The sequence below is a fragment of the Chrysochloris asiatica genome, unplaced genomic scaffold (genome assembly GCF_000296735.1).
Source record: "Chrysochloris asiatica unplaced genomic scaffold, ChrAsi1.0 scaffold00003, whole genome shotgun sequence".
In the NCBI taxonomy this organism is placed as follows: domain Eukaryota; kingdom Metazoa; phylum Chordata; class Mammalia; order Afrosoricida; family Chrysochloridae; genus Chrysochloris; species Chrysochloris asiatica.
Window position 1 is genome coordinate 21467433 of NW_006408521.1, and position 18723 is coordinate 21486155.

Sequence of the window (18723 nt, forward strand, 5' to 3'; positions counted from 1 at the left end):
CCCCCCCTCCCCATTTGGGTATCCAATGTCCAAGTTGCCCATCTCTGCCCACTTTGTGTGTGGAGGGGGTGGGAATGTTTCTTGCTGTAAGGATTTGTTCCTTCTTTTGAGTCACTGCACAACCTTAGCTTTTTAATGTTTGTTTTTATTTTATTCTTACTCTTTAGCAAAGGAGATCTCGTTACGTAGTGGGTTATGAGTTAGGCTTCTAACTGCAAGGTAGCTGTTGGAATCCACCAGCTGCTCCACGGGAGAAAGATGAGGCTTTCTGCTCCTGTATTAATTTAAATATACCTTTGGAAACCCTATACAGTAGTCACTATGAGTTGGAACCAACTAGACTGCACACAGCCACAGTGTCGCACTAGCACTCTTCAGCAAGTCAACTTTGTTATTTCCCTTTGTGGTCACAGAGTTCAAACCATGTCAGTCAGCCACAATATGCAGCATAGAGCTGGGCCCTCTGCAGCCTTCTCCTTCTCCTCAACAGCTATCCTTTCATATCTCATTGGCTAGAATTGTATCATATAACCGTGTCTAAACCAGTCACTGGCAAGAAGAATTGAACTACTATAAATGGCTAGACTAAACAGAATTTATCTCTGGAACACATGGAACAATACTGAGCAATTGAACAAAATTGGGTTCTGCTATTCAAGAAGAATAGCAACCAATAATATCTGATAAGGCAGTGAGTGATAAGGATATTTTTAGGTATATTCTTCAAATAAGTTATATATACTTCAAATATCTGTGTATATATACATGGGGATAAAAGATAGGTTGTGCCTGTGTAAATACATTGTGTATGCATGAAGTGTAGGAATTTTTATTCTATCTAGTGTTTATATCTTTGTTTTCTGTGAGGCTGGGCTCCAACTCAATTCCTTCCACTTTAGTAACCTGTGGTGTGGCTCTATAGGATAAGTACTGGACTGCTGCTAACCAAAAGGTCGCTATACATAATCACTATGAGTTGGAACCGACTCAATGGCACTTTAACAACAACAACAACTAACCAAGAAGCCCTTGTGGTACTGTGAGATAAGCACTGGGCTGCTAGCTTAAAGCTGGGCAGTTCAAACCTACCAGGTGCTCCACTAGAGAAAGATGAGGCTTTCTGCTTCCATAAAGCTTTATAGCCTCGGAAACCCTACACAGGATCACTAAGAGTCTAAATCAACTCAATGGCTGTGGTTGGTTTGTTTTTTTAGTAATCAAGCACCATCATTTCCCTACTGATTGACAATTCTGCTTTATCCTAAAGCACATTATCATGTTTACATTGGTTTGTCTAAGGACTCTATACCATTGGCATACTGGTCTAGTTTTCATTACTATATGAATTACTGTTTTAGTTGCTCGATTAAGCTGTGGTACATAGTAAGATAAGTACTCTCCCCCTCCCCCCATTTCTTTTCTAGGATGTTTTTGACTCTCTTACTGAATTGCCATATGCAACTTAGAATTAACCTTTCAATTTCTATTTTTTAAATACTATTATTTGATTGTGATTTTATTAATCTCGAAAGATATTTAACTCTTATAAAAACTCCGTTTGGTGATTTGTTGTTGTTGTTAAGTGCCATCGAGTTGATTCCGACCCATAGCGACCCTGTATAAGGTTTCCAAGAAGCAACTGGTGAGCTTGCACTGCCAACCTTGCAGTACAAACAACTTTGCAGTCTGGTGCATTAACCCAGAGCGCCACACCAGGACTCCAGATATGGTATATAGATCCATATATATGAATATGGATAAAAACAGAAGCATAGTTATGGGATTCTGAGTGGAAAATAGGATAGATGTCTGTGCTCAATCTGCCATCTTGCTCTCTTGGCATTCTTTATTTCATTTAATGAACTAACTGGTTAGTATGTTCAAACTATGATGCTTATTGCTTAAGCAGATATCGAGGGCACTTCTCAGCTCTGCCCAAAGGTGCTTATATGAAATATATTTGGGGAGAGAAGGTAATAATACACAAAAGGTTATACAATTGTGCTTCAGTTGTAAGTACCTATTAACAGTAGTTGTTGTTAAGTGTCGTCCAGTTGGTTCTGACTCATAACAACCCTGTATAGGGCTTCTAAGGAGTGGCTGGTAGGTTTCAACTGCCAACCTTTAGGTTAGGCTTCCAGTCCTTAACCTACAGCACCATGCCAGAACTCCATAAGCACCTATGCCTATGGGTAAATTGGAATGATATACTAGTGGATAAAATGGACCAATAGAGCTCTTTTCTTTGTTACAGCTTAAAGCACTGACAGATGCTACAAAACTAGCAAATGAAACAAATCCATTGACCAAGAAATCTTTCCAAGATTATTATTGGCAGATAAGGTAGGTTTGGAGACATGCATGTACTTATTAAACATCTGTTAAGTTACTTCTTTAGATAGAGTACTGAACTTGCTATGTTGTTGTTGTTATGTGCCATGGAGTTGGTTCCGACTCATAGTGGCCCTGTATGGGGTTTCCGATGCTGTAAATCTTTATAGGATCAGAAAGCCTCATCTTTCTCCCGTGGAATAGCTGGTAGTTTCGAACTGCTGACTGTGAGATTAGCAGCCTGATTCATATCCACTACACTACCAGAGCTCCTTGCTATGGAAGATATAAAATAAGAAAAGGGCAAGGGATCCCTACTTGTTAAAAAACTATTCAAACCTTTCCAAGTATTTAAAACCCATTCTTATGTTAATATATTTTATAGACGTATACATGAAAATAGTTTTAATATCCATCAATTAAGAAAAAGTACTATGAATTCACTAATATTTTTAATTGATTTGTTTTATATTAATTTAAGGGATTATATATATTTGAAAATTAGTGCACACATTTATGTATAAAATATATTATTAATTCAGTCTAAAGACAACACTTCATGAGCATATGGATTTAAGGACAGCTGTAAAATTCCACGGTCCTCAAGTTGAGAGCCACTGTCTTATAGATTAATTGAGAAGAGAAGTTAGAAAAGCAAGAAACTACTGGGAAAATAATGCCAAATCAAAACATAATTACATGCCAAGAGGGCTTCAAAAACAGGAAAGCTCACTGGGAGATATTTATTGGATAGAAAATTCTGCTGTACACAAAGATAGTCTATATAGGATAGTGATTTGAGAGGTTCAGAAATTCCCTCTCTATCCATTGATCTGACCCAGTTTTACAAACTGTCACCACTAGAGTAAGCAGTTTATTTAAATGATAGGTTCCTGGTGTAGTGCTGTGGATTAATGCACTGGACTGCAAGGTCAGTTAAACTGCAATGTTAGCGGTTCAAGCTCACCAACTCTTCCTCAGAAACCCTATATACAGGGTTGCTATAGGTTGGAACTGACTCAATGGCACTTAACAACAAAAGTAGCCTAGTTAAATGCAGATGTGCTATTTGAGAAGGTTGACTAATCAATAAATACCAGTCATATGTACAAGAGGTAATCGCTTTTACTAAGGCAGGAAAAAGGCAATGTAATAGATTTCCATTCAGAAAAATATTATAGGTGGTGTTGAAATACTACAAAGAGTAGTTTGTGGACATTTGAAAGACAGTGTTTCTATTAGAAAAGATGAGCACATAAAATACAAGGAATAACAACAGCCTTTATTGACTGTTTCCTAGGTGCCTGGTACTCACAACCACCTAATCACCAGGAAAGAAATGAGCAAGTCATTTGTGATCCTTATCCTTCCCTCTACTCTCATCCGTCACTTCTAAGCAGTAGCCAAGTTCTTTTATTTAAAAATCTTTCTCCCATCCTTGCCCTTTATTCCAAGGTTCAATTCCTGGAACCTTGTTTTTCACCAGTGTGTTCAGTGCAGCTTGGACTTCTTCCTTCAGTTCTTGATCATATGCTACCTCTTGAAATGGATGAACATAGATCATTTCTTTTTGATACAATAATTCTGTGTTTCTTACATCTTTTTTTGTGCTTTCTACATCATTCATTTTTTGTCCAGGGAATCGTTCAATATCGCAGGTCAAGGCTTGAATATTTTTCTTTCAGCTTGCGAAATGCTGAGCATGTTCTTCTCTTGGTTTTCTAAATCCAGGTGTTTGCACGTTTCATTACAATACTTGACTTTGTCTTCTCAGTTTGCCCTTAGAAATTTTCTGTTCATCTCCTTTACATCTTCATTTCTTTCATTCACTTTAGCTTCTCCACACTGAGAGTCTCTTTTGATATCCATTTTTGTCCTTTCTTTTTAATGACCTTTTTGCTTTCTGTATAATGTTCTTGATGTCATCGCACAACTCTTACGGTCTTTGGTCTTTAGTTTCTAATTTGTCAAGTCTGTTCTTGAGATGGTCTCTGAATTCAGGTGGCATATATTTAAGGTCGTACTTTGGCTCTCAGGGACTTTACTTTTCTTTTTTTTAACTCAATTAGTCACCTAAGATGCCTCTATATTAAAAAAACTACAACTGTTCAGTGGCTACCTATTACCTTCAAAATAAAATTCAATAAAATTAGCATGACCCATAAGGCCTTGCACAATCTGATCCCTGCTCTCTTCTCCAGTCTCATAGCAGGGTTCTCTGTCTTTGACCTCTATAATTCAGTCCCTAAATCAGCGATGCCCTCTGTAGTTTTGTTTCAATGCGTCTTGTTTCTGGACTGTTTGTTCATCCATTTTATGCCTACCACTTAACTACCACATACATTTTATTTCATGTTACTTCCTCAGGGAGGCTTTTCCCCATTTAGTTAAATTCTTTTTATGGACTCATATGACACTTTGTATTTCCCCCTTTGTAACACTCATCGCATTTCTAATTAATGGTGAAGTCTTTTTCCTCTGTTGGAATGTTAGTTCCTAGCACCTAAAACAGTGCCTGCCACACTATAAGACAAAACAACAACAACAAAACAAACCCATTTCTGTTACATTAATTCTGACTCATGATGACCCCATGAACATAAATACAAATATGCTAAACAGAATTATATCAAATAACATTTCATGGCAATGTTGGGATCAGACTGTTAGAAATGAATCCTGATGTCGCATAAAATACACTCGGTGAGACTAAATTACCTTGGGAAAGTAAAATTTACTCTTGCAAGAGGGTGCGTGCTCATAGCCGTACATACGGGAACAGGCCGGCGAGCACACCGAGTGGGCAGTCCACTCGGGTTTTTAATCCCTGACGCGAGTCTCAAGGCTGTGTCTCACCCCATTGGCTAGGGTTTTGACCACACAATCTTTTCCCTTACCCGGTTAGCTAGTTCAAATTTTTAAGGCGCGCATTCCTACTTTAGGAAAAGAAAAAGAGAGCGATCATAAATTCTTTACTCCCAGAAGTAGTTAAAAGAAAAAGAGAGCGGTCATGAAGTCTTTACTCACTTCAGGAAGTAGTCAAAGAAAAAGAGAGAGATCATGAAGTCTTTACTTCAGGAAATTAAAACAAAACAAAAAAAAGTTAAACAGGATTATAATAAATAAATATATATATATATTTTTCCCCCCCCACAGTACCAGGAATGCAAAGATGCTTTAACATTAGAAAATCAATCTGTGAAGTTTTTCTTCTTAATACATATTACTTTGATTTTCAAATAGTATCTTTGCTGTAACTTCTGGTAAAGTACCTCTACATTTTAAGTAGTAGTTCTAATTGTTCATGTGAAAAAAAAAAGTATAAAAAATACAATAAAGAAAATCCAGAACATCTGGAAATACATGAAAATAGTGTATCATATTTTTTCCTAATAATTGGACCCATAACTTTAAGATTAAAGGCACTTCTCTTGAAAACATTTCTGGAGGTTGAAAAAACGGTGAGCATCTCCATTCCTTCTTTGCACTTCCTTCCTCTATCCCTCCTCTCTCTGGACTCCTTTTGCCTCAGGATCTTGCAAAGCTTGTTTATTTCCATTCCAAGAGTATTTGCATTTTAGCAGGGGACATTTAAATAGTGAAAAACCTTCAAGTCATGTAAGAGTGGATCTCTAATGATGACATTTCAGTCTTTGATTCAGTAAGTGGGTAAAACAGAAAAATAAATAAATAAGGTGGGGTGTTAGAAGAGTTAGTGCAATACATTTTTCCAAGACATTTAAATTTACTTAGAGTTCTAATATATCAAGATCTTTTCATATACCATTATCATTGTAGTAATACGAAACAGCTGTATGACTTAGAAAAGGAAAAAGACTTCTCACTACTACACAGTATGTTACGGACTTGGAAACAGATAAAATCCCTTCGAGAACAGCAAGGGTTCACAAGCACTCCAGTAAAGTTACAGTTTCAGAGGTGAGTGGAAACTCTGTTTGTTCTTATAGATTGTGAGGATGGCACAGCCTCAGGCAGCGAACATTTCGTTCTGACTCCACAGCACCTAACAACAACAACATATCTGGGTGGAGTTTTAGGTGATATTGTCATGTATATTAATCTCAGGTTGTTGTTTGTTGTTGTTGGGTCTCTGTCCAAAAATTCCCTGTAGTATTTGTTATAAAATTGGTCTGGTTTTTATAAATTCTTTCACTTTGTTGTTTCTTTTTAAATGTCCTAATTGTGCCATCATATTTGATAACAGTTTTGCTGGCTATGTGATTCTTGGTTGGCAATTTTTTTCTTTCAGAATTTCATACATGTAATTTCCATTTTCTTTGCATGGTTTCTGCAGAGAAATCAGAGCTTAATTTTATTAATTATCCTTTACAGTAACTTTTTTTTTTACTGTGAGCTGCTCTTTCCATGTCTGTGGTTTTGAAAACTTTGATTATAATTTATCTTGGTGATTTTCTTTTGGGGTCTGTCCTGTTTGGGGCTCATTCATTTTCTTGAATGCTTATCTTCTTGTCTTTCATGATATTAGAGAAGTTTTCTACCAATAATTCTTTGACAATTTACTCTTATTCTGGAATTCCAATCTCACATAAATTATTCCTCTTGATAGTGTATCATATAAATCCTTGGATTTTTATTGTTTTTTTCTTCTGATTGTTCCTTTATTAATGAATATTGAGAGAGATGTCTTCAAGGTTGCTAAACAGCCTTCTGTTGATTCCATTCTACTTCTTCGCCCTTCCAATATATACCTATTTCAGAAGTCTTAGTATTAATCTTGTGGCTTCGAATTGCTATTTTTGTATGATTTCCAATTTTTCATTTATTTTGTTAATTTGTTCTTGTAGTGTTTCCCTGAATTCTTTCCAAGTTTTGTCTATGTTTTCTTTGATTTCATCTGCTGCTTTCTTAATCATTTTCTTAATCCTTTGAAGGAACCCACCCAAATATCATTCTTTTAAATTCCTTGTGAAGTAATTCCTGGTATTATATTTTCTGCCTCTGTATTTTAGTCACATGTTTGAGGCTCTCTGTCTTGTTTTTTGTGTAAGCTGAATTGTCTGTTGTTTCTGAGCCATTTATGGTGTCATCATAATTATATTTGGGAGCTGCAAGAAAATGCCACCAGTCATCCCTCCTACAGCACTCTTTACTCAGCTGGGTTTGATAATGCATTGTAGTGGCCACAAAGAACTCAAACACTTACAGTTACAAGGTTTGTTAGGGAAGTTAACAGGCTACAATTCAGGGTCAGAAATGCACAGTTGTTCCAGGAAAGACAGTATCTCCTCAGCTGTGTCTTCAGACAGACTCTCTCTGCCCACCCAGCCAATTTTGTAAAGCTCTTTTAGAGTGGCTGATAAATGGCCACAGGATGTACCACTCCACCATAAACCTTAACCTGAAGACATCTGGCTCGAGCTCCGTGGATCAGCAAACCTTGCCCCCCTCCACATTTAAGTGCATGGAGGCACCCCACTCTACAAGCAAGCCTCCTGCCCAAGTCACTCAGCTTTACATGCTCCATGGGCTGGGAAGGGCACTGCTCTGTCTCGTGCTCTGGTTCTTGGTTCTGCAGAGAGCCAAAGGACACTCTCCACTCCTGATTCCTCTTTGTCGGTAGTGAGATACCCTCTCCTGCTTCTGAGATGGTTTATTTGATAATTGTGGTAGAGTTGCAAGTTTTTACAATCACAATGAACTCTGTTAACAATGACAACAGAATCATGTCATCTTATCAGCATCTTCACCTACCTTTTCTTACCCACACCCATCATGAAAAAGTTTTCTGATGGGAGTTACAAGGACTATGGGTAGAGGAGCCATATGAAGTAATTTACTGTACTGCAGGAGTCCTGGTGGCATTATAGGATAAGCACTAGACTGCTAACTATAAGGTCGTCCGCAGTTCAAACTCATCAGTTGCTCCTTGGGAGAAAGATGAGGTTTTATGCTACTATAAAGATTTACATCCTTGGTGAGGGTATGGAGAGATTGGGATTCTCCTACCTTGCTGGTGGGACTGTCAAATGGTGCAACCCCTGTGGAAAATGGTATGGTGCTTCCTCACAAAGTTGGAAGTAGAAATAACATAGGAACCAGCAATCCCTCTACTTGGTATATATCCACAAGAATTAAAAGTCATGAAATGAGTATACTCATCACAGCACTGCTCACAAAAGCCAAAAGTTGAAGATAGTCTAAATGCCCAACAATGGAAGAATGGATAAACACAATTTGGTACATACACATAATGGAATACTATGGAACTCTGAGGAATAATGATGAATCTGTGAAACACCTCATAACATGGGTGAACCTGGAGAACATTATGATGAGTAAAATTAATCAATCACAAAAGGGCAAATGTTGTATGAGACCACTACTGAAAAAACTCAAAAAAGGTCTTCGTGCTAAAAGAAACAACCTTTGATGGTTACCAGGGATGGTAGGGAAAGGAGACTAATTCACTGGTTAGAAGGTAGACGTATGTTAACTTGGGTGATGGGGAAGGCAATATACAAAAATATGGAGGTTGGCAGAAGAATGATGAAGACAGGTGAAGACATGGAGGAATGCAAGGGTTCAAAGAGGATAGAGATAAGTAGTGTTATATGTACAACCCTGGAACAACAATGTTCTTCGGGTAAATAACAAGGACAGATACACATACTCCCACTTTTCTTCCTATACCCATTCAGTCTGTCTACAAACATATAAGAAACTTAAAGAGGATATTTGTACATGGGCATTTACTGCAAACACACCTGTGAATGTGGTGGAGCATACAGCAAGCAAAATGATGAAAAGGTCTAATCAGAGTTCTTAAGGCAATGAATTCCTGGGTCTGGGGGCTCAGGACCATAATCTCAGGGGACACCATGGTCAGTTGGCATAACGTAGTCCACAAAGACAGTGCTCTACATCCTACTGTGGTGAGTAGCATCTGGGATCTTAAAAGCTCATGAGCAGCCATCTTAGGTGCAACTGTTAGTCTCTCCATTTGTGGAAGAAAGAAGAGTGATGAGAATTGAAGATGCTTGGAATCAGCTAGTCCAGTGGACTAGTGAAGCAGGAGAACATCTGTCACCATGACTTTGAGACTAGAGGAACTAGATGGTATCCAGCTACTACTACCAACTGCTCTGAAAGGGTTCAAATTAGAAGGTCCCAGTTAGACTGGGAGAAAATGTGGCACAAAGCTCAAAATTATATATATACATACATATATAAAAGACTGGGCTTACTGATTAGAAAAAACTTAGAGGAACCAAGACTATGGTCCTAGACCATCCTTCAGGTCTGGAATGGAGCTCAGTCTCACGATCCAAATTTCAACCAAGCAGTTGTTGTTGTTAAGTGCCATCGAGTCGATTCTGACCTATAGCGACCCAGTATAGGGCTTCCTAGGAGCAGCTGATGAGCTTGAACCACCGACCTTGCAGTAGATAGGTATATATGGAGGGCTACAACACTACTAAGATATGCTCACCATAGCATTCAAGATTGCGAGGGCAACATTTACGTAAGGACAAAGTTGAGAAAGGATGGGAAGGAAGGTAGAACAGAAATAGGAATCACAGGCAGGGAGTGGAATAACTTGTTGCTATATGGAGGGGATTGCAATCATTGAGAAGAAACAAAGTTTATGGTTTGTTGAATGTAAAACTAATAATCTTGTCTGCAAACCATCACTGAATTCACAATAATAAATTTAAAAGATACGAAGATTTATAGCCTTAAAACCCTATACACAATCACTATGAGATGGAACTGCCTTGATGGCAGTGAGTTTGAGTTGTATTTCTATTTAATCAATGATTATATGTTACTGTGTTCTCAGTGACTTACCACCTTTCTTGCTGTATGAATACAGTTCTCTGCTGTTTGTGTAATGTAGTTTAGAGTGGGTTCTCACACTTCCAGACACGAGGGTGGTATGCCTGGCTCCTGATGCCAGGCAGAACAGAGGTTGTACAGGAAGGCGTGCCACTAGCCACTGGACTGTGTGAGGGTGGAGATTGGCCACATTCTCAGCTCCCAGGAAGCTGCAGGAAACAAGGGAGAAACACAGCCCCCTCACTGCCAACCTCTAGTTTCACCCTTTGCCTCCAGACCACTGTACTGACAAGCACCCACTAAAGCTCAAGATGGCTACACCACTCTAGTTGACAGTTTACCTACTTTTCTTGTGTATCACTGCTCTTGTTCAACTTCCTCTTCCAGTCAGCCCTCAGTATACTTCTCTGCCTTATCCTCTCTGAAGCTTAGAGTACCAGGATCACCATCTATATCTGTTTCACTTGGTCTCCCATATCCTTATTGCAGAGGGTCTGCTCAATGCATCTGCCTACTCCACTATCTTGCCCTTGAAGTCAGATCTTTTGTTTTTAAAAACTATGTAAGTTTAATGTAACTTCAGGAAATTAACAAAGGTGTTTACTTCTTCCTGTTACACTGGTTTTTAACAAAAGTGCTTCTGGCAGTTTCGAAACCTAAACACAACAAGGAACTTTTAAAATCTTAGACTCTTAAATCCAACCAAATTTGTTGACTTACACTTAATCCTTTAAACCAACCTGAGGTGCGTATGCATTATGAACAAAAAGAGCCATAGATGCTGTAAGTCTATTCAGAGCAGTGGCCCTGGAGCTGAATTGTGTTCTTCCACTGGTTCTTTTACCCTTACTCAACTCCAAATCTAACTGAGGCCCTTTGCTTTTGTTCTCCCTGACATTTAGCATTCTACTTCAGATTGAATTCCTGTCTCCAGACTGCAGTAACTAGGAGACCTCTGAATTCTATCCTACAGTATCAGTGACTAGGTTGACCCCTCAGCAGAGCTGGCCTTGGCTTCTCTAAATTGTGACATTTAGGCATTAACCAACTAAAGTATCAATTTGTTGTTGTTAAGTGCCGCTGACTCAGTTCAGACTCATAACGACCCTGTATGGGGTTTCTGAGGAGCAACTGGTGAGCTTGAACTGCCAACTTTGTGGTTCAAACCAACCTTGCAGTCCAGTGCATTAACCCACAGTGCCACACCAACTAAAGTATCAATTTAGTCAACTATAAAAGCTTTATGTTTAGAAATGCATGTGAAAACCTGTTTCTTGGTTGAGTTTACCATTAGTAACTTCCCAACAAATCAGGTCCTATGAAAGTTAATTGAATAAGCTTGTTCTTAAGTGTTAAGACCTTCCGGAAAGACAATACTTAAGGACACCTGAGGAGGTGGCAAGGTGGTGGACTAGTCAGAAACATTACACAGACCCTCCACAAGAAAGGTAAACTAAACCAAATAAAACAGATGTAGATGATAGTCCTGGAGCCCCGAACTTCAGTTGAAGGGATAAAGAAGTGAATTGAATGTTTACTAAGAGAGGAAGCTGAACAGATGCAGCAAAAAAAAAAAGAGACACACTGGTTAGCTCTTCTGGCCAAACAGTTTCGGTACAGCCGTTGTAAACTGTGTGAATCATGGCACACTATGGCTAACCCTGACAAGAATGGGTATCCCAGACATTTAATTGTGCTCATGAGAAACGTGTACATAGACCAAGAGGCAGCTATTTGAACAGAATAAGGGGATGCTGGATGGTTTAAAATCAGGCAAGGTGTGTGTCAGGGTTGTATTCTTTCACCATATTTATTCAATCTGTATACCGAGCAAATAATCTCAGAAGCTGGACTATATGGAGAAGAGCATGGCATCAGAATGGGAGGAAGACTATTAGCAACCTGCAACAAGCAGATGATACAACCTTGCTTGCTAAAAGTGAAGAGGACTTAAAATCCTTACTAATGAAGATCAAAGACCACAGCCTTCAGTATGGATTGCACCTCAATGTAAAGAAAACAGAATCCTCACCACCGGACCAATAAATGGAGAAAAGATGGAAGTTGTCAAAGACGTCATTTTGCTTGGATCCACTACCAACACTCATGGAAACAGCAGACAAGAATTCAAATAACATTTTGCATTAGGCAAATCTGTTGCAAAAAACCTCCTTAGTGCTCAAGAGCAAAGATATCTGTTTGAGGACTAAGGTATGCCTGACTGAAGCTATAGTATATTCAGTAGGCTCGTGTGCATGTAAAAGTTGAACAATGAATAAGGAAGACTGTAGAAGAATTGATGCATTTGAGTTATGGTGTTAGAGAAGAACATTAAAAGTACAATGGAGTTAGAGAAGAGCAAACAAAACTGTGTTGGAAGAAGTGTAGCCAGAATGCGCTATAGAAGCCAGGATGATGAGACTTCATTTCTCATACTTCAGACTTAACTATCAGGAGGGACCAAGAATAGCATCATGCTTGGTAAAGTGGAGGGTCAGTGAAAAAATGGAATTCTCCCAACAAAATGATTGGCACAGTGACAGCAGCAGTGGGCTCAGGGGTAACAATGATTATGAGACTGGCTCAGGACCCTGCAGTGTTCTGTTGTTTAACAACAACATTAAAAAGATGAAGTTAAGATACATAGATATATGCTACAATATGGATTAACCTTGAAAATAATTATGCTAAATGGTCTTTTTTTTTTTTTTTTTTTTGGTGTGGTTTCTATCACTTAGCATAATGATTTCAAGGCTACCCATGTTGTAGTATGCATCAGAGCTTCATTGCTCTTTAATGTTAAATAGTATTCCATTCTTTAAGGAGCTCTGGTAGCATAGTGGTTACGAATCGGGCTGTGAACCACAAGGTCAGCAGTTCGAAAATACCAGCTGATCCGCGGGCGAAAGATGTGGCTTTCTGCTCCTGTAAAGATTTACAGCCTCGGAAACCCTATACAGGGTTGCTATGAGTCGGAACCGACTCCATGGCACACAACAACAACAACAACAACAACATTCCATTCTAAGGATATATACTGCATTTTATTTATTCATTCATCAGTTGAAGAACATTTGGAGTTTTCCACGTTTTGGCTATCATGAGTAAGTATGTTATAAACAGTCATGCAAAGTGTTAGTGTGGCCATATGTTTTTATTTCTCTTAGTTACATATCCAAGAATGAAAATTTGGGTCATATGGTAACTCTATGCTTTACACTTTGAGGTACTGTCAGACTAGTTCCAAATCAGTGACACTACTTTATATTCCCACCACAGCATCAAATAGCTTATCAAAGAATTTCCTTCTTGAATGATTGAATTAAAAAAACAAAACAAACTTTGCACTGAAAATAACACTTGTTATGGGAAAACTCAACTTCCAGACCAATTATTTTCTGAAAAGTTTCTAAACAACTGGGTTTTGTTCTACTACTAGTAAAAGAGGGATGATAATAGTACCTAGTTCATAGGGGCATTAAATGAGCAAATACAAGTAATCATATCCATTGCATGTGTGCAGAGTAGAACTCCATAGGGTTTTCAAGGCTGTGATCCTCTGAAAACATCTACAAGAAAAGTTTTTCCTGCCAAACTTTTGTTTAGTAGTCAAATGTTTAACCATTAGCACCACCCAGAGACATAGATTGGAATTAATTTGTCAGCAAGTCAAACCAAACCACCCACCCTACTGCCATGGAATACATTCCGACTCACCTGTCTCAGGCTAGCTACTGGTAACATATGTGTAAAGTACATAGGACATTGCCATCAGAGTGCTTTACAAGTAGTTTGTAAGAATAAAATGTCATTATTAGTTTAAGTTGCTAACCTTAAGGTCTTCAGCTCAAATCCATCAGCCACCCCATGGGAGAACGATGAGGCTGGCTTCTCCCGTATAGATTTACAGTCTCTGAAACTCAATATAGGGTCACTATGAGTTCTAATCAATTGGATGGCAGTGGGTTATATCATGAACTGTTAACTATGTGTGCATAAACACCAAGTAGTGAAACCAATTTACCACTAAATATCATCATGGTAACCTATTTATAGACACAATTGTGTCCTCGCAGCTTAAAATACATGAGTGGAAGTAAAATGACAGAAGTAGGTTTGTATCTCCCTCTCCTCTGGTTTATCTATTCTCATTGGAATAAAGATTTCTTGAGGTCTGTAGGCAGAGCTGTAAATCCCATTTATTTCTTGGTGGAGAGAAATCCATGGAAACTGAGAGTAAGTGTATGAAGTTTTATTTCCTTCTTTATAAATTTGTCATATTGATAATTTCCTTAGGATGTAAAAGTATTTTTGTAAGAGGTTGATTGTGTTGGTGTATGTTGACAAGACTTCTAACATCTTTTAAATCCCTCCATTATTTCTGCTTTGAATAATTCTATCTATCATTAATTAGGATGAAAATGAATAAATATGATGAACAAAATCAAGAAGGACTGTCAAAAATGTCGGAGCCTAAAGGAAAAACTAAAGGAAAACGATATAAAAATGGGGAGAAACAGCAGGTATTTCTATTGGAAAATAACAAATCAACTAGTTATATTTCATTATTGGATAGAATAGGAAATCTTTATATTTATAAAAGTTATCCTAGAAAAGGACAAATATAGGAGATGATAGTTTAATTTTATTAATATTTTTCTTAATATGTATTGTAAATTATATATATGTACACATATATATGTCATTTTTCTAGAGCCTTTCATATCTAGCTTCAGAACTTGAAGAAACAGAAATTCAAGGAATACAGCCAGTTACCTTGATGCCACATCTTTCTTTCACTGCAGAATTAACAAACATATACAAATGTTCACTGTAAGCATTTTAAAATTATTGCTTCATTACATATTATATTATCTGTTAATTTATGGGAGTCCTTGGTGATGCAGATGTTTACATGTTTGATTGCTAGCTTAAAGCTTGGTAGTCAAGCCCACCCAGAGGCATCTTGGAGGATGGGCTCAGGATAGGTTTTCCTGCTTCCAGAGCTGTTTGATCTGTATGCGTAGGGTCACAGTGAGTTGAAATTGACTTGATAGTTACTAAAAATTACAACATTAATTTTTTTCCCTTTTATGAAAAATTTTTATTGTGATTTGGGTGAAGGTTTATAGATAACATGATCAGCTTTACATTCAACAAATTATACACTTTGTTTAACCTCAATGATTACAATCCCTTCCCTGCAACTGTCCAGTCGGTTCTGACTCACAGCAACCCTGTTTAGAGTTCTCTCATAAGGAGGGAGGGCAAATTACTAGGATCTTTAAAGATGACAATTGGTCAAATGAATGGATGAAAGATTTGTAGTGCTCTGATTTTAGTTCTTTAGTATTTTTGAGTCAATATCTTTTGTGAAAAAACATGTAACTGGGTAGGAAAGACTATTCATAAATGTGCGAGTGCTGTTTGACTGAATGGTACCATTTACTCTCTAAATGAGCTTCTTCATTTTTAGCTACATAGCATTTTGAAGAGAACAGTTTTTTACTTTTCAAGCATCATTAAAAGATTTATTTAATTTTTAGGCATGAACAAAAGAGAAGAGCCAAAATTCAGAAGCTTAAATATTTTATTAAAATATTTTACAATGATAAACAGGTTTGTTGCACTTCTGTATCATCCCTACAGTTTGATTTTAAAGTCATGTTTCAGCAAATTTTCAATATCCAACTAATACATTGGCCCGAAACAATTTGCTTGAAGGTATGCCATTGTCATTTATTTTGTGCTATAGGTAGTTGTAAATTTCTGTTTAGCTACTGCTGTAAGTGATATGTAATTTCTTTTATATTAAAAGGCAAATAATCTGTATGATATAGGCAAGATATTTATAATTAATCAAGTCTTTTATACCGTAAGTAGAAAATTATTTGATCTGTGGTTGTACCAAAAACTTCTATTTTCTATTGCTGTTTGAAAACTCCTGTCACCTCTGCGTGTGTATCAACTAGCAAGTGAGGGGAAAGTGCGTTGTCAAGTGTAAGGGGCAGCATAGTTATTTAACTGTTGAATGATTTCTCCAAATTGTCCTCAGCTCTGACTAACTGGTTTGAGTCTCCTGCTTCATTTTTGTTTCTCCTTTTCTTTTACTTCTTATTTTTTTGGGGGTCCCTTTAAGAATCTGATGAAGCAACATATACACAACAGATACCCAATTCTTGACCCAAGACCCACAACCCACAACCCCCGTATTCAAGAAAAAAGAAATCAGGATGCCAGACAAAAGTTAGGGACATTAAAGGACTCTAGAGTCCTGGTATAGCACTCTAGGATAAGCACTGGATTGCTAACCATAAAGTTGGTGGTTCAAGCCTACCAAGCAGTTCTTGGAAACCCTATACAGGGTTGCTGTGAGTCAGAACCGACTCAGTGGCTCTAACAACAAGAATAATGAAGCCAAGGAAAAAGTCTTGATGGTTAATATAGCGGTCAAACTTGAATCTAGACCAGGAAGAAAAGTTAGAAGTCAATAAAGATTACTGGGTGGGAGTGAGCAGTGGTAAGAAGAATGTCATCACAAACCTTAAATCAAAATTAATTTTCTGATGCTTAAAATCATTTTGTTCTGTTCCTAATCAAGGGTCCCTGGTGTAGTGCTGTAGGATAAGCACTGGATTGCTAACCACAAAATCAGCAGTTCAAACCCACCATCCACTCCTTGGAAACGCTACACAGGGTTGCTATGAGTTGGAACTGACATGACAGCATTTCACCACAATAACAACATCCCTAATCAGCTGTTGCCTGCCGGGAGAAAGATGAGGCTTTCTGCTCCTGTAAAGATTTACAGCTTCAGGAACCCTGTACAGGGTCGCTATGAGTCAGAACCAACTCCACGGCACATAACAACAACAATCAGATGCTCCATTCATTTAATCCATTTGTGCTATCCATTTTGCTATTAGAATATACCTCTGCTGAATTTCCTACTTTTAAAATATGCTGATAATATTTTTCTACTATTATACCTAAAATAAATTGTAACGTAAGAGGCCACAAATAGGTAAATATATTTTTTCAGTCCTTCATCGTTCCATACTTAGCACATGATCCTAACAAAGTAGAAGGATGGAAAGGGACATGAATCTAGCTAAGGATGAATTGCACAATTAGTAGCTGCAAAAATTTCTAAATAAATCTATACCATATATCCTCACCTAAGAAACTCTAACCTACATTTCTAATTTATTTTTTATCACTCCTCTTTACTCATTTCTCACTTCATATAAATAGAACTTCTAGTCTTTTCCCATATAACCTTGCAGTTTCCTACATTGAACTTTTGTACATTCCTGTTTCTCCACCTGTAACACCCACTTTCATTCTCCGTCTCAACTACAAAGTGGTGCTGGTGACCACCACCAAGGGAAAAGGCCATCTCTGAGTAGCTTCACCCAATGGAATTTTCTGCCTCCATGCATTTACCACTGTCGTTTCCGGAATTGGATTTGACACTCCGCTGAATACTCATCTACATATTCAAAGCAAATTCCCAAGGTTAATGTTTAAAATCAGAATACTAGCTTAACATTTGAATACGTTTATCAGTTCATTTTCTCTTTTTAGTCAGTTTACTGATTTATAGTTAGAAATGTCTTTCATAAACCTGAATACTTGAATTCCATTAGCCACAACCCTTACAGACATTTCCACGTTAGGGATCCCTTTGACAACGGGACCAGTGTGTTGACTTAAAATCACTCTGACCAAGAAAGTCTCTTTGGCTTTTCTCTTGTCTATTCTTTCTTGACTAATTAACTGTCTTTTTGGTTGGCACATTATTTGTTATCTTTCAAGGGGTAATTTCCCCCTGCCCCTTGATATGTACACTTAACAACAACAGAGAACATATCACTGTTTTTTTCCAAGCACTGATGACACACCATAGGTCAAAATAAAATTTTTCTCTTGAAAAAAACTTATTTTATTGTTTGTAGTTACGGCAATAAACTTACATGGAGTTGTAACTGAAAGCACAACACATAGGATCAGAAGACATGAGTTTAACACCCAGGGGACATTTATGACACTACCCAGTACTTCCCCTCCGTCTTCATTTGGGAACTTTCCTGCCACCCTACCTCCATAGCTTAGTTATTCAGCCTGTCCCTGCATTCTATGAATCAATGAATCTCCCTTTTCCTAAACAATTCAGCCTGGGTTTTTATCAATTGTAATAAAAATTAATATAGTTTCATGTAAGGAGCTCTGGTAGCATAGTGGTTACAAGTTGGGCTGCTAATCTCAAGTTTGAAACTATCAGCTGTTACTCAGGAGAAAGATGAGGCTTTCTGCTCCCATATAGATTTACAGCCTCAGAAACCCTATGCAGGGTCGCTATGAGTCAGAACCAACTCCACGGCACACCACCACCACCGTAGTTTCATACAGAACTTCCATTTCCTCATTTATTAAATAGGCAGAACAATATCCATTTCCTGTCAATTTTATTAGGTTTAAATGAGATAAAGAACTTAAAAGTGCTGACAGATATTAACTTAATAGGGTATTAGGTTATATGTCCCTGTATATAATAGGGTATTAGGTTATATG

At 37.7% G+C, this 18723-nt stretch overlaps 1 protein-coding gene across 1 annotated transcript in view; it reads left to right on the forward strand.

The window, feature by feature from the left end:
• The window catches only part of LOC102818421 (coiled-coil and C2 domain-containing protein 2A-like), a 73607-nt gene that overhangs the window by 27461 nt on the left and 27423 nt on the right, over positions 1-18723 (forward strand). The window contains exons 9-11 of the mRNA XM_006831454.1: positions 2255-2343; positions 6130-6270; positions 14564-14672. Of these exons, the coding sequence (XP_006831517.1) occupies positions 2255-2343; positions 6130-6270; positions 14564-14672 (339 nt within the window). The remainder of the gene's footprint in view (positions 1-2254; positions 2344-6129; positions 6271-14563; positions 14673-18723) is intronic.